This window comes from Dipteris shenzhenensis, chromosome 1 (assembly GCF_047967505.1).
Source record: "Dipteris shenzhenensis isolate YYH24624 ecotype China chromosome 1, Dip_SZ_1.0, whole genome shotgun sequence".
Lineage (NCBI taxonomy): Eukaryota > Viridiplantae > Streptophyta > Polypodiopsida > Gleicheniales > Dipteridaceae > Dipteris > Dipteris shenzhenensis.
This window is the reverse complement of record NC_141596.1, coordinates 66,830,840-66,857,925: the sequence shown is the minus strand read 5'-3', so window position 1 is coordinate 66,857,925 and position 27,086 is coordinate 66,830,840. Positions and strand designations below refer to the sequence as shown.

Genomic DNA, 27,086 nt, shown 5'->3' with positions numbered 1-27,086 from the left:
AAAAACCGGCCTGTTCAGAAGCCCAGCTCACTGCCTAGGGGATCTCTGGAACTGGGGCTAACAGCCAAGTGGGGGGACTATACAGCCAGCGAATCCCTCGCGGAGTGAAGATGTAGAAAACACCTGCAGGCCAAGCCTTGCAGAAACGAGCACGCCTTTCAATAGTCACCCTGGAACTTGGAGTCCCACGCTCCGAGGTGGACCGTAGAGTGTAAATGATATCCTGCCAGATGGCAACCAAGGTAGCCGAGGGTGGAACTGGGTGCTCTCCCATCACAAGACTGCACCGAGCCACCCAAATGTTACAAGCCGTGATGCTGGCTACCACCTCCCAAACACTGTTCTCCTAGGAGGAGGAGCTAGGGTGTCAGGGGGGATTGCCTCGTGGAGTGCAATCCTCTGAATGCTTTGACCCTATATCCGGTAGGCCAGGGAGATCTCATCAATCTGAAACGCATGTCCTTCCTTTGTCAACCAAGCCACCATCCCCCAGGTGTAGTCTCAATGTGCCACTCCTTTCCCAAGCGTCCTACCACTTTGATCATCTGCCAGTGTATCCCATCAAGACTCCCATCCATCTTAGGGTCACTCCCAGTGAGGGGCTGAAGCATGCCTCCAGAACCTACACGAAAGAAGCCGGGGTGCATGCTGCCGCACTGCATCAAAATCCTCAACGGGAACGCCAGTATGGGAACATTGCCCCAACCATCTGCTGTCTCTCCAAATGTGAAGTCCTTCCCACCAGGACTCAGGAATGGTTAAGTCGATCTCGCCCATCTATTGCCCTGCCTCTCTCAGATGTGCTAGGGCATCAAGCCTTGCCTCTGCCTCCATAGGTAGTCTGCTCCAGCGACCAAAAGACCCTGTTGGACCACTGTCCCACTATGCCCAGCCAATGTGAGTCCGCTATCCAAGCATACGTCCCTCCTGATCTCTGACCTCTGGGTGCCACATAAAGGGCTGGCGCTCAAACTCCTCTCTGCATCTGGGCGGAGCATGGATGAGACCCCCTGCTAGTCTCTGCCAAACCGAGTGAAGACTCCTCATCAGGGGGAGCCCTTCCCCGTAAGGGGGGCCTCTGAGAAGATCCATCTATGTGAAGGCTGCCACTGTCCCCCAGTGTGTGGGGTGTTCCTCAGAAGCCCTCTCTGTAAGAGGAGCTTCCAAGGCTCGGCACGTGGGGTGAGGCCACGAACCACCAACTTGCCCAAAAGGGCCCTGCTTTGCATCTCCGGAGCAATGATACCCAAACCTCCCAGTGCCTGCGGCATGATCACTGTGGCATGATCACTGTCTGCCAAGCTACTCGAGCCCTAGTGTTCCTCGTGGTTCCTCGTGCCGGCTGAACCTGCTTAGAGGAAGTTTCGTACCAACCGTCGGAGCTGCCCAATGCATCCTCTGTGAAAGCACCAACATGAGGCAATATACCAGGCAGTGGCAAGGACCTGGTTTGCCACTAAGGCGCGACCTGCGAGGGAGAGTTTGGTTGAGCTCCAATAGAGAAGCTTGCGCCGGGGCAATCTGCTGCTCTGCTATGATGTCAATACCCACCTGGCATCCGAGGTATCTCGTTGTTTGGCCCCGCGGTATCCATTTGAAACCAAAGTCACTCCCCCACTCATGGATCTCACGTGTCTCTTCAAAGCCCGTGAAGAAGCCTATGGATTTCGTCAAGTTGATCCGTGCCCCCGAGGCCTTACAATAGATAGCCAAGGTGCCTCTGATTCTCTCTAGACTCGCTGTGGTGCCCTCAACATACAAGGCCATGTCATTTGCAAACTCCGAGTCAAGGAGCTCCTCCTCCTGCCTGATTGGGGGCCTTAACCCTGTGAGACCTGCCACCTGTGATCGCAAGTAGTAGCCCAGAGCCTCTGCTACAAACAAGAAGAGGAAGGGAGCTAGTGGGCAGCCCTGGCGGACTGAGCGAGAGAGAGGAAAGGCCTCACCTGTGTGTCCTCCGATAATCATCTAACTAGAGCTCCCTGCGTATAGCGTTGAAACTCCTATGACCCATCGGTCTGAGAAACCCAATCTCCTCATAGTGCCCTCGAGGAAAGACCACTTCGCCCTGTCATAGGCCTTCTCAAAGTCAAAGAGAAGGATGGCCAGTGGTTGTGACTCCTCCGTGGACCAATCCACTGCCTCCCAGAACGTGAAGATGTTGTCCAAGATGCTACGCTCCTGGACAAACCCAGTCTGTGTGTCATGGATGATGTCGGTAAGATGAGGCTGTAACCGCAAACTCAAGACCTTGGCGAGGATCTTGTATGCAGTATCAAGCAAAGTGATTGGCCTCCACTGTCGAATATCTGACCTATCCCCCCCTTTTGGGATCAAACAAATCCACCCCCTGTGCAAGGACTGAGGGAGAAGGCCTGTGTCAAAAATCTCCTGGCAAGCTAAACGGATAGGGGTGGAGATAATCTCCCATAAGTTCCGGAAGAAGGCTGGAGTCAAGCCATCCTCCCCCGGGCATTTCTGGGTCGGGAGAGCCTTGAGGGCTTCCCAGAGCTCCTCATCTGTGAAAGGCTCCTCAAGTCTGCTTCATAAGTCCCGCGAGACTACTGTTGGGACGTGATCCCAAACTAGCTCTCGGGCCACAAGACTGATTGGGGTCATCCTCTCTATCTGAAAGAGTTGGCTATAAAAACTGGTGGTCATGTCAAGAATGTCCTGCGGGTTAGTGTGCATGATGCCCTGCGAGTCCCGGAGGTCCCGGAGACGCTGTAGCTGTGTGCCTGTCGATCGGGGCCCAGTGGTCTGAAAGAACTGCTTCGTCATCCTATCCCCCTGCTATACCCATCGGGCCCTAGAGGAATGATAGGAGAACTCAGCCCGCTGCAGCTCCGTGTCTTGAAGCCCGAGACGAGCGCTCTCCAATCTATCACTAAGCCATTGAGACACTGGGTCCTGCTCCCTGAGCCTCTCGATGGAGGCGAGATCTCTTCTCAAAGCCCGTCGTGCTCCTGAAGGGTGCTCCTCCGCCTGAGGGCGTGAGCCTGCAGCTCCACACTACTCCTCTGAATCGCATCGGCAACCCACGCAGCCCAGCCCTCACTCGGTGCCATCTTTAGGTGCTCCCAGATCTCTGCCATAACCTGCTGAATCTCCTCGTCGTGCAAGAGGTCCTCTGGGATGCGGACCCCCTTCCGAGGGAGACCTCGGCGGGGCTGATCCAAGTGAAGTACCACTGGAGAGTGGTTGGACATCGTGGTACCTGCCAGAATCCCGGTAGCGTCGCCTTTGTGTAATGCCTAGTCCTCAACATAGAAGTGATCTAATCTCTCGAGCAATCCATCGTGTCTCCTTTGTCCAAAGGAGAAGAGAAGGCTGCCAGGAGTCCTGCTGAACTCTGGCTCTCTCCATGGGTCTCTGCCATTGATCATGAAAATGAACTGCTCCCAAGTACTACGCTCTGCTGCTGGCATCTCAGAGAACGAGGCGCCACCCTGCTTGTCTTTCCCAGACTCTAGGTTGTTGAAGTCCCCTCCAACAATCCAGGAGTCAACATCCGAAAGATACTTTGACAACCTCCTCCAAAAAGCTAGGCGATGTTGTCTACACGCTCGGGCATACACGTTTTCCAATCCTGGACTCTCCCGTCCGAACTCCCATCCAAACTGCCCGTCCTGGAATGAGCTCGCCCTGATCGTAGACCTCTGGAGCCAAGGTTTGTGAGATTGAGATGCATACCCCTCCACTCCGTCCTATTGCGGGAGACCACTTCTCTGGACCTCTCCCTGGAAGAAGGTGATGGCGTCATCTGATGTCTGCTGCTGAAAACATGTGCTCCTGAATCATAACAAGTCCACTGCTCGCCCTATCACTGCTCTCTGAAACTCTTGCCGGAGCATCAAGTGCTGCAGCTGGCTACGAACACGGTCGTGGAGCCCATGTACGTTCCAACTCACGATGGTACAGCCCATGAGGACGGGGGAGTTGGGAACAAGGCTCTCTTGTGGGTGGGTGCTCGTCCTAGAAAGAATGACTTGTGTGATTTTGCCAGGGGTTTGGAAGCCGAGTAGTCAGTGTCTGTGCGGCTTCATATTAGGGTGGATACCTACTCAATACCGATCTTTCGTGCCCACTTCATCATGAAGGAGGCTTCCACCTCGAACAAATCCGCACACGTCTAGAGGGGCCAGAACTGTGCCTGCTCTACCTTTGCCTCCATCGGCAATCTGATAACTCTCGTCGCTAAACCACACACCGGCTTCTCGCGCATGAAGCTCAGTTGAAAGTTCACCTCCGCGCCATGGGCATACCAAAGATCTAGTCCGTGTGGTCCCATCCACTCGTCCATCATGAGCATAAGTTGATTACCCAAAATAGCATCAAACACCTCCGGGGACCACTTCTCTAACCCTGTGGAGACAAACGAAAATCTCCAAACAGGGTGTGTTTGAGATCCCACTGCATTGATCAAACCCCCCTTGCGGGGCTGAAGGACCATGAGCGTGATCTCCAATGGTAGAGGGTATGAGTCCGGAATCTCCAGATAGTTTCAGGGTCCTAACCTCCAGAAGTCCCGCGGTAAGGGACATCCAGGCTGGAGGTTCGGAGCTGCTGGCCGGGGGGATGAGCCTTGTCTCTCAGATCCCTTTCTGAGCGGACTTGCTGCTGCGTTGAGGAAGCATAAGGGGACGTCGTCGTTCCCTTGCCTGATGGCAGGAGTGTCGAAGGGGAAGAAGCTGCTACTAGAGCGGAGAGAGGAGCGGCGGGAGAGGGAGAGGTCGGGACGCAGGGGACAGAGGGCTTGGGGCGGGTGGTGAGAGTGACCATCGGAGGGGGGGGGGCTAAGGGAGGGGGAGGGGGTGGGGGGAACCCTGGAGGGGGAGGGGGGGGGAAAAGGGGGAGGAGGAGGGAAAAGGGCGACCTCAGGCCCCCCGTGCTGATTAGGCTTGTCGGGGCTTTGGATTGGCTCCTCCATGGCCCTCGTCAGGCTAGCGACTGCGGCTTCTGCCATTGCCGCATCTAGAGCTCTCGGGGCTCTCTGCTGCTGCAAGGGTGGGTGCCTTTCGAGGCCTCTCGGTCAACCCTGTCCCTCTCCCTGCGGTTGGTCCTCTGTCTGCGGCGTTTGCGGGCCTGCTTGCTTGTTTTCTTTTTCTTTTTAACCTGTGTCCAGCTCCCTTCCGAGGGGGTAACTCATAGGGTTTGAGACTCCTGCTGCTCCTGCCTGAGAGGGCATTGAACTCGGGCCTGCTGACTCTGCCTACTCTGTGGAGGAGGGTGAGGAGGTGCACGAGGGAGGCCATGGGGGCAATCTCTGGCGAGGATGCCCGCATCGAAGACACTGGCCTGGTAACCTGGAGATCTCCATCCTCTGGCAAAGTGTGCCCCCTTTCAAGGTCTCGAGAAGGATCAACTATGGGAGGGACTCCGGGCTCTCCACCACTAGTCTGATCCTGGGGACTCCATCATCTGCTAGAATGGAGGCGGTCATCTCTAGCGGGGACTCAAATCGTGCCAAATGCCTAGCCAATGGAAGGGAGGATGGCTCGATACTCCTTGGGGAGCCCTGGGAAACGGAGTGTAACCGGAAACTGTGGAACATGGTGTGTCGTATCCATGTCCTCCACTGTGAACCCATGAAACCAAGGAAAGAGGTAGACAAGGTGCGGACCAAGGAGTATGGGGCTCTGTTCCGCAAGTGTCGAGGCAGTGTCCGGGGAGCTCAGCTAGTTGAGGAAAACGCCTCGTCTGTAGATGGTGACCTCCTGGATGTGGTTGCCCTCTAATGTCATGCTCGCCTGGATCTACTCTCGCACCTGTCTTTGTGTAGGCGTGAGGCCCACAATTTTGCCCACAAAGCGCTTTGTCCTAGAGGGATTGAACTGCCTGCTGTACCTGTTGCTTGTCAGCTGGGGAAAGAAGAACCTTGACGGCTGTGGGAGTCGAGGGTGCTGCCATAGAGCCCCTCTAGCCAGACCAAAGGTTGCCACCAAGATTTTCTTTCACTGTAACAAACACAATGCTCCCACTGCAGGGAGGCAAATGAAAAAGGAAAAGAAAGAACGACGAGGCGAGGCGGAAAGGTGGAGGAGAAAGAATGGGAGGGCGGCAGGGAAAGTAGAGGGGAGGAGAGGAAGGAGGGAGAGGAGGAGGAGGAATGAAGAGGAGGAAGGAGGGCGGGAGAAGAGGAGGAGGGGGGAGGCGGGGTGGCGAGGGGGATGCACTGGCGGGAGGGGGGTAGAAGGGCGGGGGGAGGTGCAGGGCGGCAAGGAGGGGGAGTGAGAGGCAAGGAGGTGGAAGGAGGGGTGGAGCGGGGGAGAAGGCAAGGCAGGGGGCGGAGCAAGGGGAGGCAGTGCGGGGGAGAAGGCAAGGCGGGGGAGCAGCAAGGAGAGGAGGCGCGGGGCGGGAGAAGGCAGGGTGGGGTGCGTAGGTGGGGCGGGGAGGGCAGGGCAGAGCGGACAGGGAGGAGGGGCGAGGCGGAGTGAGGGCAAGGTAGGGAGGAGGGGCGACGAGGAGGGGGCAGTGGGCGGAGCAGACAGGAGCCGCGGGCAGCAGGGGGGAGCTCACCGAGCAGCTTCTCCATTGTCTCTGTCGCCTTCATCACTTCTATCAATCGATCCTTCCTTGGCAACAGGTGACTTACTCCTCAACACTAACTGAACTGATAGAATGATGCACTTGCACAAGTGATGCTATGGATGTGAGTGAGATAATCAGAGGGAGAGAATCGAGCGGGCCTCTGAAGAGGGAAAGAATATATAAACAATGTCTGGCCCAGAGTGCTGAATACAACTGTATGAAGGGGCTAAAACCCTCTCTACAAAACTGTGATAGAGAGAGACTGTATAGAGGAGGTGAATCCTCACAGTATGATCCTTGTGGATCCAAGGCTACCCAGCTGGTCTGCTGCTGGGCATTCTGGTTGCTGAGTTGAGCCACTGAAGGCCCAAGTAGATGGATGAAGAATGAGGGCCAAGGGGCTGCCCCCCTTGGGCCCTGAAAATGACCGATTGCTGTACCCAATTCTTGCTGCTGCTGTACCGACTGGAAGAGGGATGCACCGACCTGGTATGTTGACGCGGCAGTCAGCGCTGACTACTGACATCAGCACTGAGGTCATGGCTGCCAAGTGGCCTGCTCCTGCTCTGCCTGCACCTGCTCCTACTCCTGCGTGGCAGCCCTGTGCTGACGTGGTTGCTTGTGTGGCAGTTGACGCGCTGGCTGTCCAGCATGTCCACGGGCTTGTGGATGCCTGTGACATCCCCTTCTGGCCAGAATTCACATTGTAGCTATCAGTCTACTTGGGGCATTGCTTTTCTCTCTTGCGTTTTGTGAGCCTTATTTAATGTTACAATAGATAAGGTTCCTTTTTGAATTAAGGCTAAGAAATTCAAGCATACTTTGGTTTTTGGTTTAAACTTTTAGAGGTGTGTCATACCATGTAGTGATGGATGTCAATTCAGAAGGAGTTGTTGTGTAAGTGTTTAGGATTTAAACTTTGAAGTCAAATGTTGGAAACTTGTCAGAAAATTCAGTATGAAGGCCCTTGGTAGTGCTCATCTTGTTGGGACTACATGAATATGTGTACAATTGTGAGAGCATACATCAAATAATGATGCACAGTTATTGCGTAGTGCCAATGAACTCATCAGCGGGGATATCCAGTCATGCTATAGGGTAGAGTTGATTGTTTGTAACCTTGCAGGCGCCTATCAAGCATGAAAATTGTTTTATTTAAACTTTTACATGATGGCTCTTAGCATTCTTCAGCTGAAGTGCATGTTTATGTGATATCTAGCTTCATTTTAGACTAAGGTATCTCCCTTGGTTTCTTTGTTAGATGAAAACTTTATACAGCTGGACAGATGTAGCGAGGAGAACAGAAGTAGTTTATGATCATGCTATGAATGCAAGTGATGATGACCTTTTACGACGTCTTTCCAGGCAAGCATGCAATTTAGTATTGATATTGTTTCATCTTGCTTCAGCTGATTGAGGGCACTTTTATTAATTTAGGTGTGTCGTGGGCAGGTATTATGAATGTGGTCCTTGGGCTGGAAAGTTGTTTTGCTCTATAGTGATCCTAGACTTTATAATATGGCAAGTTCTCGAGTGGTGGAAGGTGAGATGCATGACAAGCACTCTTTGTAATGACCCTTGACTATCTCTTAGACCAAGACAACATGTATTTTGCAATTATGGAATGTAATATTATTACAAATTTCATGCCATTCTTTTAACTCGATCACCTGGGCGGGGCGCTGCTAGTATTTGTAGTCTTTGAATATAGTAGTGGCCTATCTTTTACTTGAACCGCTCACTTTTAAGTCATTCTTGATCTCACTTTCTTTAAAAAAAGCAAAAAGAAGTGTCTATATTGTACTTCGAAAATCCATACAAGAGTAAGCTATCTGTGGGGCGCTGACAAGGAGAGCCTGGATGTTTGCAGCCTGCTTTTCAGTGTTTCGACTGACTGCCTAAGGAAATCAGAGAGCATCTCAATAGCTAGTGTGGTGGACTATACATCAGATGGATTGATAAGCTTGACGTTAAAAGCACTTGCAAGCCAAGCCTCATAAAAACGTTCACTACGCTCACAAGTCTTTTAGAGTCCTTGTTACCCTATTATTAGAGGTCAACAGTTGAATGAGCCTTGCTTGCTAGGCCAAGCCCAAACCACTTTACACAGTGGAAAATAAAGATTACTAATCCACAAGATCACTTACTGATATGAATCCTACTCGGTTTATGTGCATAAGCATGTATGCAATTCTGAAAATAGACAGCAAAGTATAGCAACCAAAACTGGAATGGATATGTCAAAAGATAGGACCAAAGATGATTACAAAAGGGTGGCTCATAACCTACGTTATGTGGATAGTGGGATGCCGCTCAGCTGCTGCTGCTGGATCTGAGGCCACAATGTGTTGTCCAACCTCCTGCTCTCTCCTCCTTCTGCATGCCTCCAAGTGAGGTCTTTAGTGGCTTAGGGACGAGCCTCAAGACACCTTGTCAGCTGCCCGTCTGCTGTAAGTGTTATGCTCCAATGCTAAGATCTACACCGATGGCTAGGGCCTTCTGTAAAGAGAGGCCATGAACCTCTACTGTAGCTGCATGTATCTCCTCTGGGGGCTCTTCAGGTTCAGCTTCGTCTTCAGCGAGAAGATTGGCATGACGCTTCTCTTGTTCTTGTGCTTTCTTCTTGAAGCAATGGGCTTCAATGTGTCCTTTCCTTTTGCAAAACCTGCAAATAATGTTCTTGTCGGTCTTCCATTTGCTTGTGGAAGCAAATGCATGATCAATAGGAGAGGTAAGAGCTGCTTCCTTATTGCGACAATCCTTCTCAATGAGGAGGGCCACCATATCATCAAACATGGTAGTGGCAAGACGAAGGATCTCAAGAGTGCGCTCAAAGCGAGAAATGCCATGCATACTCTTCAAAAGGACGGCCATCTTATCTTCATCATTAGGAACACTCTTCAAACTAGAGAGTTGTTGAACAAGAGATTGAAACAGGGCTAGATGATGACTCAACTCATTAGGTTGGTGATTTTATTACCAAAGAAGTTCTCAAGGCGATCCCAAATCTCCTTAGCAGTTGACTTGAAGTCCACATGATGAATGAGAGAGTCGGCCAAGCAAAGACCAATAAGAGCAATGGCCGTGGCATTCTGCCATAATCTGCGTTGTTGCTGATCAGTTGTCTCAAGACGCTCTTCCTCAACAACATCCCAAACTCCTTCACGCATCAGCAATAGTTGCATCTTGGTTTGCCGCGTGGGAAAGCCTTCCCCCTTGAACTTCTCCACGAGTAGGGAACTTGAAGAGAAGGAAGTCATGATGAAAGAGGCCTTCGAGAAGGCGTGCAATATGCTGAGGAGACCAGCAAATATGGCGGCTGGCAGAAGGCTCCAAAACACGAGCAGTCCTCACATGGACAAGTTGGGTGAGGAAAAGGTCTTAAATTCGATGGCTTGGTTTGCTCCGAAATGCACACAGCAGCAGGTGGAGAGGCTGGAAAAGCTCCGAATTGAAGAGGCTGATCACCACGCGGCACTTGGAGGCTGACAGATGGTCGGCTGTAGGGCTGGAGTCGCTTGGAGGTGCCGACTATGAAGCGAAGATGGCAGCAGCAGCAGGTTGGCCTAGGGAAATGACCCGACGAGCAGGCAGGAAAGCTACCAAGAGCACCTAGGAATGAAGGTGGCTGGCTATGGAGAAGAAAAACAAGGTGAAAACCAAGCTATGGAGGGCGGCTGTGCATAAAAGAGGAGGCGAGGCAAAGGCGACTACAAGTGGAGAAGCAATGAAGGTATGTGGTGCAGAAACCTTAGGCGGGGTGAACCAGCAGAGATGAAAATAGGGCAGCTGAGTAGATTTAGGGTTTCGAATTAGGGTTAGGGTTAGGTCTAGGAGGATGTGGCAGCAATGGCTATGGCAAGGCTAAGTGGCTCTGATACCATGTTAGAAACATGGTGAAGGGAGAGAGAGAGAGAGTTAGGGTGTGAGGAAATAATGCATAAATGAAGACATAATGGAAGGCTCTCATTCATTCATCAAGTGTATAATGACAAGTGAAGTACAATCCTTTATATAGGCTACTCACACACACTCTAGCACCTAGTGCATATGGCACGTGGTACTCACACAAGACTCACTCACATAGACTAGTACTAGATCACCTAGTACTACACACACATCACATCACCACACTCTTTGACTATGATATCTCCAACACTGGCTCATGATTTCTTCTTGCTGAGCCGCACTCACCCTATAAGGTGCCTTGTTTGGTGGACTACTGCCTGGCACTATATCAATTGCATGATCCTCAAGCCTCTCATGTGGAAGTTCACCTGGCAACAGAAAAACATTCTCTAAACTGATTTAGGAAACCTGTCCGCTCTTTATCAAGCTTAGAGATTACAAATTGTGGATCATCAGACCTAGTATCCTTTGCAAAAATTAAGTACGCATAAATATGATGTTTCATTACTGAGCATATAGCTGAAGCAGATACAAGAGGGATTGCCTCTCCCTTTAGTTTGGCATCCAAAACATGCTTCTTCCCTCTATGTTCCAGGGAGATCTTCTGATGATATGTGTCTACCAAAGCGTGTACCCTGTGACACCAAGGCATTCCCAACAAGACATCACAGCCCTCAAGAGGCATTATATAAAATTCCTCGCTGTTCACAAAGCTCTGTATATGCAATCGGAGCTTTCCAATGATAGGGGTAACCGGAGTGCTAAAGCCAAGACAAGCCAATCCTGCTTCACTCATAGGCCCCATCTCCTCTGCACGGATTCCAAGTTTGCCTCCCAATTCAGGAGAAATAAAGTTTGGACGAGCACCTTGGTCAAAGAAAATCAATGGCATCTGATTCCTGACTTTGCCCCATGCCCTGCAAAGCTCTGTAGCATCATCATTAGGCTGCTCACTGATAACATCAGGCATTAATCTTGCAGATGGTTTAGGCTTCTTGCCTTTTCGCTCTTCCCTATCATCCCCTTTCCCTTTTTGCTTGCATTTTGGGCAATTTCGTGCCATATGTCCCTCTTCTTTATAGTGAAAGCATTTATTAGCGTCCATCAAGGCTTTCCCTTGCTCACGTGACAACGAATTACAACCTGGTCTATCATGCTTCTTCCCTTTGTTGAAAGGAGGCTTGAAAGGATTCCCTTGCTTCCCTGCTTTCTTGAAACCCTCAGACTTACTGTTTTTATACCTGGCCACTGGTTTTTCCCAACAATAATGCATCAGCTGTGGTAGCATTCTCAATGAGCTGAGAGATGTTGGTAACCCTTGTTTTAGTAAAGTAGTCCTTGATTTCCTTTGGCGGCCCACAACACTATTTTTCAATCTGTTCTGACAAGGGCACATGCCTATAAGAGCTGACCGGCAAGAGAGCTTCCCAAAACTTTTTGTTGTACTCTTCCAAGTTATGACAGTGAGCCGCATCCAACTTGTGCCATGCTGTCGTAACATCTACCTCAAAGGTAGTTGTCAACCAGGTAGCTGAATACACCTGCTTAAACTGAACCCAACTCGAATTTGTCCACCACTGTAGAGCAAGAAGGTGGCTGCCTTTCGTATTTTAGATGACTCAGTAAAGTTCCCTCCTGAGAAGGCTGCATCAAACTGCTGCACAAAAGTTAAAGCCGTCAGCCTGTCTTGAGCCCCATTAAAGGTCTCAAACTTCACTGCTGCACCACCCTCTTTGTAATCTTTTACCTTCCCTTTGGGTGCCAGATTATCATACACAGGTTGCTGCAAAAATGGAGGTTGAATTGCATTCCCTCCAGCCTGTCCCACATTACGACTACCCATTAGAGGGTTTGTCAAACCTGCCCAGGCATACCAAACATACTTGTAGGAGCTCCAAAGGTTCGTGTTCTTCCACTTTGCATTCCTGGCTGCATGCCAATATAGCCATACATCATGTTGGGCATTACGGGCTGCATTTCCCCAAATACATTGCCTTGCATCCCAGGCTGTAAACCAATAGGGTAATTTCCAAGCATTCCTTGACCATCATTAACTTGACCAGCCATTGCTTGAAATGCTGAACCCCCACCAAAATACCTTGGATGCATAAAGGGTTGGGTAAAAGCTTGCTGCCCTTGATTTAAATTCTGAAAATCAGCCCCTTGGCCATGCATAACTATACCAAGACCTTGATAGGGCTGCTGCCCTGCAACTCCTTGTACATTTGGCATTACTGGAGGCTGTCCATCCAATGGATTCACTCCAAATGGCTGTTTTTGAACCCCACTAGGCTCCCCTGAATGAGAATGCTTCTTTCTCTCCTTGGACCTCAAAGGAGTATGCATAAACTCAAGGAACCTCGAGTCCTGCGTGAGCTGTGTGAGTGCTCCCACAGCGCTCACTAACTTTGTCTTAAAGATAGCATCGGCTTCCTCTGCAACCTCAGCATCAGCCTCACCACCTCCATCCTTCCCTCCCCCTCCCATCCTTCCCTCCCCCTCTCCTCCTTCCCTACCCTGCTTCTCCCTTCCCTGGCCCCCCCTGGCCACCCTCCCCTCCCCCCCTTTTCAACTCCTTCTAGGAAAAAGAGGTGGCAGCAGGTTTTCGGAGGGACAGAGCATCTTCATGTTCATGTCGGCCATTCCACCTTGATTGACGAATGGGTTCCCATTCAGCCAATCCTCGACCGCTTCCACCAACCGCAAAAACAGTTACCTTTTCCAAAGACGAGCTTCAGCAGCTCAAGACAGATTTAGAGCATGAGTATGCCACCTCACTCTTTGCTCGCATCCACGGTTCCCACCCCTCCAGGCTTTAGACTAGGGATTGGATGCTTTTGGCTTTACCTGGAGACCTCGCAGGGCACCTCACCTATGTTCGTTTGCTTGGACGAGGGTTCTTCCAGGTGATACTCTCTTCCTGGGGAAGCAGTGGCAAGCCTTGGAGGTAGTGATGGCCTTGATTTGTGTGGATGCATTGCTTGGTATGATGTTGGGTTATTCCGCTTGTGATATGCTTGGCTACTACAGGAAACCAAGAGGATAGCACTGGGAGTTGGTCACTTGCACAACCACTGGTTGGCATTGTACTGGGCTGCACCTGTGGGTGAGTTTAGGAAGGGAATCCCTTGTAATTGAACTAACTAGTGAATAAATAAATACCGCAAGGGGCGCTAGGTGGTGGGGCCAACGGGGGTCACTTTGTATGCTTATTGAGTAGGGGCATTCTAGCCTCCAATGTTTTTGTCATTCAGTGATGCTATGCTGTGGAATTGTATCTTCTGAGATGGTACATAATCCAGCTCTATTGCCGAGGGCGGTGGCACAGCCCATACAAGATCCACAAATGCATGTGGGACAGCCACTACCATAGCCACAGACACCTATGGTACAGCCACTTGCAGTTCCACCAGGGCAAGGACCAAATAGGAATGAGCATGGCAACAATGCTCAAAATTTGCCACAAGTGCAGCAAGCCCGACCACAGCATGTGATTCAGCCAACTCACTTTGGTGGAGGATCTATATTCCAGGCCATGACCACACAGCCAGCCTTAAATCCTATGTATGCTAATGTGGGGATACAGCCTGGAATGCAGGGAGGCAGTCCCATGGTGTCTCACAATCAAGCAGTACCACCTGTGCCACCAAATCTTGCTGTGGGGAATGTTATTCAAGCTAACCCAAGCCAAGTGCTGGCCACATTCCTGATATCATTGGGGTGATCATGATGAGAAGAAGACAGAGATGTGGAGAGCATGGGGCAAGCTACGGGATCAGCATTGTTTGTACTTCTTTGACTCAGGGGCCAAAGCAAATTTTATAACTCCTGAACTTGCAGCTCAGCTGGGTCTTCGACTAGAGGAGATTGGCTCTCTTTGTGAGGCCAATATGGCTAATTCAGAGCTCAGTACCCCTGTCACCCCAGGCCTTTACCTGAGTGTGATGTTTTGCTAGGGATGCCTTGGATGTACCGTGTTCATGCTATCATTGATACGCATGATAAGAAGCTCACTTTGACTTATAGGGGTAAAACCTAAGTCATCGATGTAAAAATGAAAGAGGTATCAGTCCCAGTTGTATCCACTTCGGCGATTTCCTGCTTCGGCTCTATGCTTGACTTGTGGTGCATGTGTGTCCCATCTGGAAGCACCTGGAAGGTCATGGAGCCCTGCCCTTTTTTCCCTGCTGTTTTGGGTCTTCGTCCCTACAAGGGGTGTCTTTTGGGGAGGGGGGCGGATTTTTGCAGCTCTCCCTTTGCTGGCAGAAGACGTTTTTGCAGATTTCTCTGCGATAGATATTCTCCTGTTGGTGTTTCCTGCTGCTGGCATACTCTCTGGGCCTGGGCGTCTCCATTCTGGGCCTTTTTTTCTGCTTTTCTCGACATTCTTTGTGACAGAATCATTGTCTAAGGCCATATTCATGGATGCCTCTCTCCTGGCTCCTACCTAGTGCTGTGCGCACTGAATTCTGAGGTGTCTATGGGCTGAAATCCTGAGTTTGGTGGACGATTTCAAGGCGGTTTGATTGCTGATTGCTGGACGACTTCTCTTGTGACTTTTTCTGGTGCTAGAAGGCAGTCAAGGACAGCCCCCTCCTACCAGAGTTTGCTAGCTGCTGGTCTACCATCTTTTGGGGTTGTTTCGAGCTGAAACCGGCTCCATCTGCTGGTCGAACTCTTATCTTCTTCTTCTTCTTCTGTTGTGTGCATTTGCTACTCTTGCTGGGTTTTGGAAGGTTGGATGCCCTGCCATTGGCCCGGAAGAGGATTGGGGCATTGGTTGTGATACTCTCTTCCTGGGGAAGCAGTGGCAAAGCCTTGGACTCGGTGATGGCCTTGATTTGTGTGGATGCATTGCTTGGGTTATTCCGCTTGTGATATGCTTGGCTACTGGAGGGAACCAAGAGGATAGCACTGGGAGTTGGTCACTTGCACAGCCACTGGTTGGCATTGTACTAGGTTGCACCTGCGGCAGGTGAGTTTAGGAAGGGAATCCCTTGTAATCGAACTAACCAGTGAATAAATAAATACCGCAAGGGGCGCCAAGTGTTGGGGCCAACAGGTGTCACTGTGTATGCTTATTGAGTAGGGGCATTCTAGCCTCCTTTGTTTTTGTGATTCAGTGATGCTATGCTGTGGAATTGTATGCTCTATGTATTGTTTTTGGGCAATGGCAATGGAACATGGTGGTTGTATTTTGGTGTTGTGAGAAAGTAGAGTAGGATATACTGCCCTTTGTCAGTCAAAGGCCGGTTACACATAGCCTCATGTTGGTGCTTTCACAGGGGTTGCATGGGACAGCTCAAGCGCTTGGTGTGTAACTTGGCCAAGATCAGATGGCACTCGGAACACACGAGCCGTGATTATGCTACAATCCCAAGGGAGCCTTGGCATCACGACCTAGAGATGTAGATTGGGCTCTGTTGGGCAAGCTAGTGGTACGTGATCTCAGTCCAGGCTTTGAGCCCTATAAGCTCTTGCTGCAGCGAGGGCTTCTCACGAACACACCCCGTACATGTGGTAAGTGGTAGCTGTCGCACAGATGGATATTCTCAGAGGCTCCCCTCACCAGAAAGGGCGTTCTTTATTCAGGCCAGCCCTACCTGCCCACGAGGAGTTTGATCACCAGTTGCTCATGTGGTATCTAGAGGTACGTGACTCGGAGGGATGCATGCTCGGACACCAGACACATATTGGCTGGCCCTCTAGACGACGACGACAAGGAGCAGGCACTCTCTCACTTGAGGGGGGCAGGCACCAGGTCGGCAGAGATAGATGCAGCGATCGTGGACTCGTGCTGGGAGGGATTGAGCACCACTTGGGCCCCACATCTTTGGTTTGGACAGTTTTCTAGGACTAGAGCATCTCTGAGGGTGCAATCTCTTCTGGATGGTAGCTCATGGAGGCTTGTCCATCGGCCCTTAATTGGAACATATGCGGGTGGATTGCAGGTGCCATTGCTGTACAGACGGAGTGATCAAGTTGATACCCCATTGTCTCTGGGGATGCCTAGCAACACAGAGAATCTGGTCATTAGCTTTGAGGGTAGCACCCATCGGATGTAGAGAGACTTCACTTGCGCGTGTCTCACAGAGGGGGGCATGCTTTCTCGATAGATCCCACCGCTCCAGCCTTCCGGATTTAGGGCCATCATGTAGCCAAGATCTAGGCACATGAAGCCGTTCCCCCCAACCGCGTTCGCCCTGTACCTTTGGCGGAGGATAGCGTGTGGGAGATTGTTTCCAGCATCACTGCTTGGAATATTTGGGTTTCCCGTTGCACTTGGTGACTGGCGGCCACTCCGGTGGCCATTCTTGTTGCCATTTGGTAGGAGATCATTTACACCCTTCCGTTCATTTGGGAGTGTGGGACTCTGGGTTCTAGAGCGATCGCCAAAAGACGGGTGCGTTTCTGCAAGGCATGGCCTGCAAGCATTTCCTATATCCTCACCGCGAGAGGTATTTGCTGTTTGTATAGTACGCCACCTTGGTCCCTGTTCTGGAGATTCCCTAGCCAGTGTACCGGGTTCTCAGGGAACAGGCTGGTTCTATCGCGGCGACAACCGGTTTCATATTTTTCTTTTATTTCCCATGGCGAGCACCTATTGGTTTTGTTTATTTATATGGTGGTTTATTTCAAGCATCTGGAAAAAGAAAAGGAAAAAAGGCAAGATTGCAGATGAACTCACAAGGTTTGGATCATTACATCCCTTAGTTTAGCGATTTGAGTGCTAAAGTATCAAGTACGGATCTAATTATGATTCGTAATATGTTCATACGAGAGCTTTAATGGGACGATTAAGATGGTGCTCAACATTAGAAGATGCAATGCATTTTGCAAAGATTTATGATCATACAATTGCGGCCACCCACGAATCTTCTAATTCTCCGATAAAGACAGAGATAGAGGTTGTAAGAACAAATGAAAGTATTATCGGTTGATAAGAAAGATGGTGGGATATGTGATATGGGCATTATGAATTCCTAGTCTTACCTTCAGCCACCTTTTAGCAAATGATGAGTGATATATTTTGTGACTTATTTGGGCACGTCTGTGGTGGTATTCTTAGAGGATATCCTAGTTGGTACCCGTGCTTAATCCCAATGGTATTGCTCACTCTCCGGATAACCCGTATGGTGTGGAGTGTCTTTAACCCTCTCATACAGAGCCACGATTGCTGATAGAACATTGTCTGCAATGTCCAAGGCTTGGAGTTGTGCAATAAGGCGAGCCATGGTATTGAGTCTTGGTGGACTCTGATTGGTACATTGTTGCCGGCGAGCATGAGAAGGCGGTGGTTCTCTCCAGCTTTTAGGTCGTCGTCTCTGTGTGTGTGAGTTAGTCTTTTGTAGAGAATGTTTGTGTGGCAGAGATTCGGGGTGTTTGTCGCCCATAGTCTAGAGTCTTTTTAATAAGCCTTTGTGATTTAACATATTGCCTTATAAGCTACAACAAACCCAGTAGGGGTGAGTAGCATTATCTTGCAATACCAAGTCTTTTGTAGCTTGTCTTTGGCTTCTTGTTTGTCATTTTATGTGAAGCTATTGTCATTTTATGTGGAGACTTCTAGTTGCATGCAATATCCAACATATGGAATCAGAGCAGGCCGTTTTCTGAGAGTCTACAAGAATTCAAAAAAGGCGTTGTGGTTCATACATGTCTAAGGGAGCCGTCAATAGAAAGTCGAGTGTTCCAGTTGTGAGAAGATGTAGGAGCAGTCGAGGTCGTAAATCGAGATCATCTCTTGATATTTTAGCTGAAAAAAAACCTACTAGAACCTTCTCCCACACATAGTGATAATGCACCTCAATGTGCTTTGTTCTAGCATGATAGACTGGGTTATTTGCCAAGTGTATACTGCTCATGTTGTCACAATAATGACAACAAGACCATCTGTAAACTGATGCATATCATAAAGTAGTTTATGCAACCAAGCTACCTCACATGCAGCCATTGCTGCACCCTGTACTCAGCCTCTGTGCTCGACAAGGCAACCGTAGGCTGTTTCTTGCTACTCCAAGTGACTGCAGCACTCCCAACCTCACTTTGACCATCTATCTGGGGATGAAAGGAAGAATAAAAATTCAGATTCGTCCCCATATTATCAAATAAAGCTCTCCAGAATAGACTAGTCATTCTAGGATCTCGTTCACTGACAATGGACTTAGGCATACTATGGTGCTTAAAGATTTGTGCCATGAAAAGCTTAGCCATATGATCTGCCTTTATGGTTAATGAAATGAGCTTGCTTGCTGAATCTGTCAATGATAGTCCAAATCTTATCATTCCCTGACTTTGATCTTGGCAAATAAAAAATGAAGTCCATTGTATTACTTTCTCACGGTGCCTGAGGCACGGGAAGAGGCATAATTTGGTCAGGTGCTTTCCGTCTATCACATAGTTCCATTCGTACGTGTACGGATGGTTTTTTCGTACGCCATCCATACGTCCGTACGTACAGCTGTCCGTACGAGGAGTTTTTTTGTGTGGTGTGGTTTAATTTTTTTGTTGTGTGTGTGTGTGAGGGGGGGGGTGGGTGGGTTTTGTTTTGTTTGGGGATTTTGTGCCTTGCCAAAACCTTGGAAAACATATTTTTTAGCACTATTCTAATCCTCAATCCTAGAATGTTCTAACAACGGATACGTCAAAGAAGGAGAGTCGTGGAGCGATACTGGTGACCTTCAATGGTCAGAACTTTCCTTCATGGCAAGTTAGCAACACGCTTGTTATATATGCAAAAAGGACTTTGGGGAGTGGTCTCTGGATCAAAAAAGAAACCCAAAGAGCATTCTCATGATGCTGAGAAGATTCCTGCATGGGGAGCCAAGGATGAGAAGGCCTTGGGATATTTGGGTCGTGCTCTAGGTCCCGAATATTTCCATCATCTCGATGTGAAGGCCACCACTGCTGAGAATTGGAAGATGCTAGAGACCCTCTTCGGTGTACGCATGAAGCACTCAAAGTTCAATTTGAAATAGGATTTGTTCGACCTCCAAATGAACGAGTCAGAGACACTTGGAGTGTTTTAAAACCGCATGCAAGCTCTTCTGAGGCAGCTGAGTGATGTAGGAGCGCACGTCGAGGATGAATATAAGAAGGCTATTTTGCTTAGAAGCTTACCTACGGAACAGTTTGGTGAAATAGTTTGGATATTGTCGCCTTGATGATGATCTGGAGTTCCTAGACTGTGTGGGGATGCTGCTAAGTGAGAAGAAATGTACTTGTTCATCTATCTATGATTCAAGAGTACATTCTAAAGGTGGAGAAAAGTAAAGACAAAGCACTGGCAGTCGATAGCAAGGAGGAAGATAATCTTCTCAAAGATCAACATTGGGCCTTCTGATGAATGCATGCTCTTCGTGAGCAGTCGGGTATCATGTTCTTTGTGAATAGTCCTACATTTTTAGCTCTTCGTGAGCAGTCGGGTATCATGCTCTTTGTGAACAGCCCTACATTTTTAGCTCTTTGTGAGCTACTAGTTCTTTATGAACGTTATCTCTGAGACACTCTTGTTGTGAGCGTATGATTCTATTGTGATTGCCCTTTGTGAGCATTAGTAGATTTAGTATTATGGTTTTATGCTTCTCCCCATTTTGGCCGAGGGAGGGCTTGTAGGAAGTTTGTGATTATAAGGTCGTCCTTATGAGCTAATCAACTCTAAGGTTGATGGAGGGGTCGAAATGGACAAGTCATGTGGCAGTCTTGCATGCACTGTTCTACGTAGTTCTTTTGAGGTGAGCTTTCGTCACCTTGAGAAGCTCTCTTCCTCGGTCGGCTCGTGAGTTCTTGCCTCTCCCATGAGAGTCGGTTGTGATGCCTCTTGGCAGTGGCGATTCAGCAGGCTGGAGGCGACTCTTGGTGGACTCTGATTTGTACGTTGTTGCTGGCGAGCATGAGAAGGCGGTGGTTCTCTCCAGCTCTTAGGTCGTCGTCTGTGTGTGTGTGAGTTAGCCTGTGTGGCAGAGATTCGGGGTGTTTGTTGCCCATAGCAGAGCCTTTTTAATAAGCCTTTGTGGCTTAACATATTGCCTTGTAAGCTACAACAAACCCGGTAGGAGTGAGTAGCATTATCTTGCAATACCAAGTCTTTTGTAGCTTGTCTTTGGCTTCTTGTTTGTCATTTTATGTGAAGCTATTGTCATTTTATGTGGAGACTTCTAGTTGCATGCAATATCCAACATTGAGTCGAAGGCCTTCTTGAAGTCTATAAAGCAGTAATACACTCTCTATTTCCTGTGAGAGGCCTCCTCTATGATGGCTCTAAGGATAGTCCAAAAGTCCATGAAGAAACAAAATACTCCCTGATTTCCGGTGATGAGCCTTCCGAAACAGAAATATACTCTTTGTTTCCTTTGACGGGCCTCCTCTATGATGGCTCTAAGAGTAAAGATGTGATCCAGTGTGGATCGATCTCTCTAAAACTTGCATGTCTCGTCGCTCGCATGCCTTCGTTCTTAACATGTTCATTGATGTGTATCTTCAGAGAACTTGGCCAAATGGCTGGCTAGGGGCTGTGGTTCGGGACCCTGACCAGGATTGGGTCAGCTGACCTGACCAGGTCAGGTTAACCCGACCAGACCCTGTCGGCTCAGCCAGCCAGGTCAGCAGACCTGGTCGGCCAGATCAGCAGGTGGGGGGCCCCCTATATATAGGGTTATTTGACCCTGGTTTTTAGCAGTTCTTGCGGCAGTCTTTTGTGCAGTCTCCAGCAGATCTTGGACAGTTGTGTTTGCCAGGTCCAGCCCTGGAGTTGTGACCAAACTGAAGCGTAGTCTCTTACGTCAGTTTGGAGTATTCTCAGTTTCCAATCCACCAGAGGCTCAGTTCAGCCAAGGGGTTGTGATCATTCATTGGAGGTTTTCTCAGCAATATATGCAAAGTTTTTCCTCCATTCTCTTGCAATTTGCTGTCTCTCTCTATTCACAGATCTGCTCTATATGTGTTAATTTATTCTGCTGCATTTTGACATAAGAGTCATGCTTTGAGGGCCTCCTTATCCTAAACTTTCCCATTCTGATGCTTCTTAATCTCCTCTTTTAGATGTGCCATGGTGAAGAGCATGGATGCGGTAGGACGAGGGAGGAGTCAGGTATGGGTTGGTTAGAGACGTCGTACAGTGTGTGTGCATAACTGAGGGTGCTTGATAGGACATGGTGACGACCTTTCCAGAAGCTTCATTTAAAATTATTTGGAATTACTGCTTACAAGACACTTAAGAGCTCTTGTTATAACAGGCAAAAACTATAATTTCTTTCATCGCACCAGACATCGATACTCCTTTCCAGTTTGTTCTTCGTCTGGGTGTCCTTGTTGGGTCTCAGAGTGCCAGCATTGCCTAAGTGCCAACTATTTTGAGCTATGGACCTGTTGAGTGGCTTTCCTGTGCTTTTTATTGTGCAAGGAAAAGAGTGTGATATGGATAGAATTAGTGAGAAAACAGCTTTGGCATACACGTCAGGTTGTTCATCTATGTGCTAACAACGTGGTGAGAATAGTCCCCTAACCCAAAGAGTGATCTTTGAACATATATGAACTCCCATAACTACTCAATCGCGTGTTTCAGGTTTGGGTATAGCAGGAATATGTGGTCTAGAGAGTGGTCTAAAATCATACTGGTAGTATGTGGATGGTCTGGTTTTCTGTGAATCTTGGATGTGTTAGGGAAGTTTTAGATCGAAAGATAGATGGGAAATGGTTTGCTCTTGGCATGAGGGGTGAGGTAGAAATTTGTGACGTGAAGGACATCATCCAAAAGTAGCAGTCGTTGAATGACATTTGCCTTGCTGAACATGCAAGCAAATACAAAACAGTGAAAAGGAGACAGGTCAAGGCAAACCAGAAACAAATTATTTGGTTTGTGCACTTCAACCAACATAAGGACCCTACACGACTCTACCATGAAAACTATCTCCTTTATGTGCCCTTCCAAGAAATCAAAAACACAATCATAACAACAGGAAAAACATGGGCGGATGCACATCACAAGCATATATTGACCATTAAAGAAAATAAGACAAAGACGGACATTATGCAAATAATTGTCCAGAAAAGAAGAAAGCATCAACTGCAAATATTAACATGATTGACGACAATACTCCAGGGATCCCATGAGGTAGTCCACTAGGTTGTGACCGCCCCCGTGTGGCAACATGTGTATCTCTCTATCCCGGCCATCTCTGTAACACATTGTAGATGAGCATCTCATGAGTAGTATATACGTCTTAGTAAATATCTCCCATATTGTGTGCTGTGTGTATCTCCGGCAATCCTAGCGTAGTCAGATGTCTGTGGTTGGAAGTAGCATGCTGCAATGTATACATCTACGGATGGGGTCTCACCAATCTGATGCACATGTAGCGGGCATGCTTATTTGTGCGTATGACCATGATGTGTGTTTGGAGGTGTGAACGGAGGAGAGCTGCCACTCCCTATCCATGCACTCCGTTGGCAGTGGTCTCCGATTGGTATGTGGGACAGCCATGTGTACCCATGTACATTGGGCAGTCCCCTCTATGGGCTCCGATGTGTTTCGATGTACACTACAAGATCTTTCCCTCGAAAAGGCTTAGCTTTGCTAAATTACCTGGAGAGGACTATAAGGTCCCGTTCCTGTTCTAAAAAGCAAAGGACAAAGCACTAGTGGTCCCCTAGGGTATATAGCCCTATTTGGGATGGGGTGGGGGTCGCCGTTCTTGAATGACTCTGCTGTCCCTTTACATTGCCCGTTTACTCTTTTCCCTTGCATCCATCACCCTCTTGATGCCCTCTTTCCCTTTCAGTCTTGCCCTCTTCATGAGAACCTCTTGTCTTGCCTTGGCATGTTAAAACTCGTATAGAGAGAGAGAGAGAGAGAGAGATTGGAGTTGCATAAGCCCTAGAGAAGGTGGAGGGTTACCCACAACTTTCTTGCACAAACCTAGGTGACACTCAAGGGAGCGAGGGAGGGAGATGCCATTGAAACATGAAGGATATTTGGAAGACGTAAATGTGTAATCACCTTACGGTGTTTGATGGTCCCAAAGACTGAAACATGCTCTCTCTTTGGTGCTGACTATTGCTGATGTGATATTCTCACTGTCATGTTTGGCCCCTCTTCATTTCTGAATTCTTGCAGAGACAATCCTTCCATGTACTGCATCTTAATCATTGATTCCTTTTTTCTTATTGGTTTAAGCTTTTCTTAAACGGCTAAGATAATTTAAGACTGGCACAATCATCATGTCTGATTTCTTTAACATATGCAGGCACTTTAGTTTTGTTCAATTTTTTGTTCTTGTAATGTTTGAATCAGCTTAACGTGTGCATTGTTTTGGCTTACTTCAGCCAGCAAAGGAGGTGGAAGTGGCTCCAGATGTGGTTCATCGCCAAGCAGCGAAACAGCATTTGTTGTAGATCTCATAAGGTGCCTATGCTCTAAATGAAAATATGGCAGTCCAGGCAGCTGCCCATTAATGAAGCAGTGCTTTTGACGAGGCAGTACACAGATTATTTAGCAGACAATATGCCTGCCTGAAAAAATTCTTGATTTGAGGTCCATTTTCCTTTTTTTTGCTCTCTCTCGAAATAGTTTTTCTCAACGTTTAATCTGCTTTTCGTGATATGAACAGTTCTGGTATGGTTTAACCATCATATGGCAATTATAAGTGATGTTGTTTGCATCGGCCCACCCCACATACATCACTACGCAAGAGATGCAACTTCCTGGATGCACCCACCACCCCATCTTTTGGAAAGGAGAACCAATGCATTTTGTCCAACATGAAGCCCTCACAAACATGATTTGTAAGTGCATGCATGGGTGGGAGGTCTAGTACCATGTCCTTAGAATGCATTTTCACCAAACTGCCATAATTAAGACATCCTAATCTCTCGTGGGGAAAGAAATTATATATGCTTTTCCTTCGTGGGAAGAAGTTGTGGGACTAGCCGTTCCTTCGTGGGCAAGCTGTATTTGCTTCTGTAACATTTGTTTGTCATATACATCAAGGTGGTACGATCATATGCAAAGTGTGCTAGTAAGTACTATACAATTGTCATGCCGATTGTCATACACTACACAATGATAACCGTAAAAATTAACCAAAAGCCATTTGTGGAGATGGCTGAGATAGAAATCAGATTCGTTTTTACACATGGAAGATATAACACTTCCAATGGAGACACTACATCCTTTGACATAGAAGTGACTTCAACCTGCCCAATTCCTTGCATGGGATAAGATGCAGTATATGCACAAGTGACAATGCCTCCTTGTAGAGCATCACTCAAGGACTGAATTAGGAGGTAATACGTTTAGAAGCACCACTGTCGAAATAACAAATCTGCGAATTGACAAAGCATGCTTCTCCAGTTTGTAATGACAGGTCATAACAAATTTCCACTCACTTCCACAATTCTATAAGGTCCATCATATCTCAATTTCAATTTTCCTAGATGAGGTTTAAGTTTGGAATTGTACATGAACACCAAATCACCTTTTTTAAATAGTTTGAATTTTATATTCCTATTAATCCAAGCTTGTCTTCTTATCTGAGTTACTTCAGAAATACCTGAAATGATAATCCGATCCTCATCCAACTTCAACAATTGCTGAATTCTAAAATTTATGGATTCTTCAAGAGATGATTTATGTTCTATAGCAATTCTCAAGCTCCCCACAATAAACTCCATTGGGACAGTTGCCTCTATGCCATACACCAATCTGAAAGGAGTCATACCAATGGTAACCTTGAAAACTATTCTAAAAGCCCAAAGAACTGAATCCAACTTTTGATTCCAGTCCTTAGGATTATCCTCAACTATCCTTCTAAAAATCTTCATAATAATTTTATTGGAACTTTTAGCCTGTCCATTACCCTGTGGATAGTATGTTGTAGATTTCTTATACAACATCATATGAGTCTTGGATAGTTTTGCAATGAACTTATTGATAAAATGAGTATCAAATCTTATCATGATATTGTGATACAAAAAATTTGCAACACTTCTTCACATATTATCTTTTAAAGCAACTGCTTCAACCCACTTAGTACAATAATCAGTAGGCAACAAGTATGTACTTATTATTTGTGTACCTGGCAGTTGGCTTTATCGGACCAATAAAATCCAAACCCCATTTTTGAAAAGGTTCAAGTGGAAGAATAGGTTGATGAGACATCCTCTCTTTTGGTGAAGGTTTACCATCTCTTTGACAGGCTAAACACTCCTTTGTATACTGATGAGCATCTTTAAATGCTATTGGCCACCAAAGACCAGCTTGCATAATCTTTCTGCCTGTGACCTCCCTTGAGAAATGTCCTCCAACACTTCTAGCATGTGCCTCTGTCAACACTGTCTGCTGCTCATGAACGGGCACACATCTTCTAATCACTTGATCAATGCCTCTCTTATAATAAAGAACACCAACAATAACCAAGTAAGGTTTGCTTTGTAACACCATTTTCTTTTTCTAATCTCTTGTCAAGAATGAGGAATCAGTCCATCAGTAGAAAAAATAACATCCAATCATACCAATCTTTTGGATCCTCCATCTTGATGACAAACATGGTTGCCTCTGATAGTTGATTTGGAATTCCAATAGAATCTTCTCCTGAGATGAGCCTACTCAAGTAATCAGCAATTGCGTGCTGTCTTCGTAGTGTATGAATTACTTGATAGTCAAATTCTTGCAACAACAACATCCATCTTGCAAGTCTTTCAGTTTTTTGTGGTTTACTCACCAAATAGATCAAAGCCTAGTGATCAACATGGAATATAACTTTATTGCCAAGTAGGTAATGTATGAACTGATGTAAAGCATATACCATTCCTAAAGCTTCTCTTTCAATGTGACTACATAGTTCCTTTCAGCCTTTGTCAACACTCTGCTGGCATAGTACGCAGCTTGACGGAACCACTTTTTGTGCTTATTTTGCATCAAGATTGCTCCAACTACCACATCTGAAGCATCTATAAACACATGAAAGGGTAATCCCAATTTGGAGGTTGTAGGATAAGAGCTACTACCAACATCTTCTTTAAAACATCAAATGCTTACTGTTGCTCCAATCCCCATACATATTTTACTCCCTCTCTTGTCAATTTAGTGAGTGGCATGCACATGTGAGAGATACCTCAGAAATCTGCTATGCCATTTGATCTAGCCAATAAACCTAGACAATGCTTTTATATTCTTAGGAAACAAAGCTTTCTATATGACAGATACCTTTCTTGGATCAATAGACATTCCATCTTCGAATATAATATGCTCCAATAACACAACTCTTTCCACAGCAAAAGCACATTTGCTTGGATTTAAGCTTAGTCGAGCCACTCGACATTTCTCAAAACATAATCTGAGATGATCTAAATCATATGATCTCTCACCAAAAACTGTAAAATCATCCAAGAATACTCTCATGAAGGAAGTAAGGTAGTTTACAAACACCTCTTGTATCCACTTCTGAAAAGTTGGTAGAGTGTTCTTTAAGCCAAAAGTCATTACATTGCTTGCATATACTCCCCATTCAGTAACAAATGTAGTTTTGTCCTTGTCTTCCTGAGCCATCCTTTTCTGATTATAACCACTAAATCCATCCAAGAAGCTATAAAACTCATGGCTTGCTACTACAGCATCCAACATGGTATCACAAAGAGGTAAAGGGAAT

General features: G+C 47.5%; 2 protein-coding genes across 2 annotated transcripts in view; one reads left to right on the top strand and one right to left on the bottom strand.

Annotated features, from left to right (window-relative positions):
• The window catches only part of SETH2 (UDP-Glycosyltransferase superfamily protein), a 62,839-nt gene extending 38,423 nt beyond the window's left edge, over nucleotides 1-24,416 (top strand). The window contains exons 6-8 of the mRNA XM_087383772.1: nucleotides 7,793-7,896; nucleotides 7,984-8,074; nucleotides 23,764-24,416. Coding sequence (XP_087239898.1) covers nucleotides 7,793-7,896; nucleotides 7,984-8,074; nucleotides 23,764-23,832 — 264 coding nt within the window. The 3' untranslated portion in view covers nucleotides 23,833-24,416. The remainder of the gene's footprint in view (nucleotides 1-7,792; nucleotides 7,897-7,983; nucleotides 8,075-23,763) is intronic.
• LOC147906251 (uncharacterized) lies at nucleotides 10,805-12,229 on the bottom strand. The gene is made up of 2 exons (XM_087378677.1): nucleotides 11,682-12,229; nucleotides 10,805-11,638 (listed from the first exon to the last, which is right to left on the bottom strand). Exon 2 carries the CDS (start codon nucleotides 11,543-11,545, stop codon nucleotides 10,805-10,807), a length of 741 nt encoding a protein of 246 aa, XP_087234803.1. The 5' UTR covers nucleotides 11,546-11,638; nucleotides 11,682-12,229.
• Nucleotides 24,417-27,086: the final 2,670 nt, after the last annotated feature.

Coding starts and splice junctions, on each gene's coding strand:
- LOC147906251 (XM_087378677.1), bottom strand. CDS start 11,545: ATGGACGCTAATAAATGCTTTCACTATAAAGAAGAGGGACATATGGCA.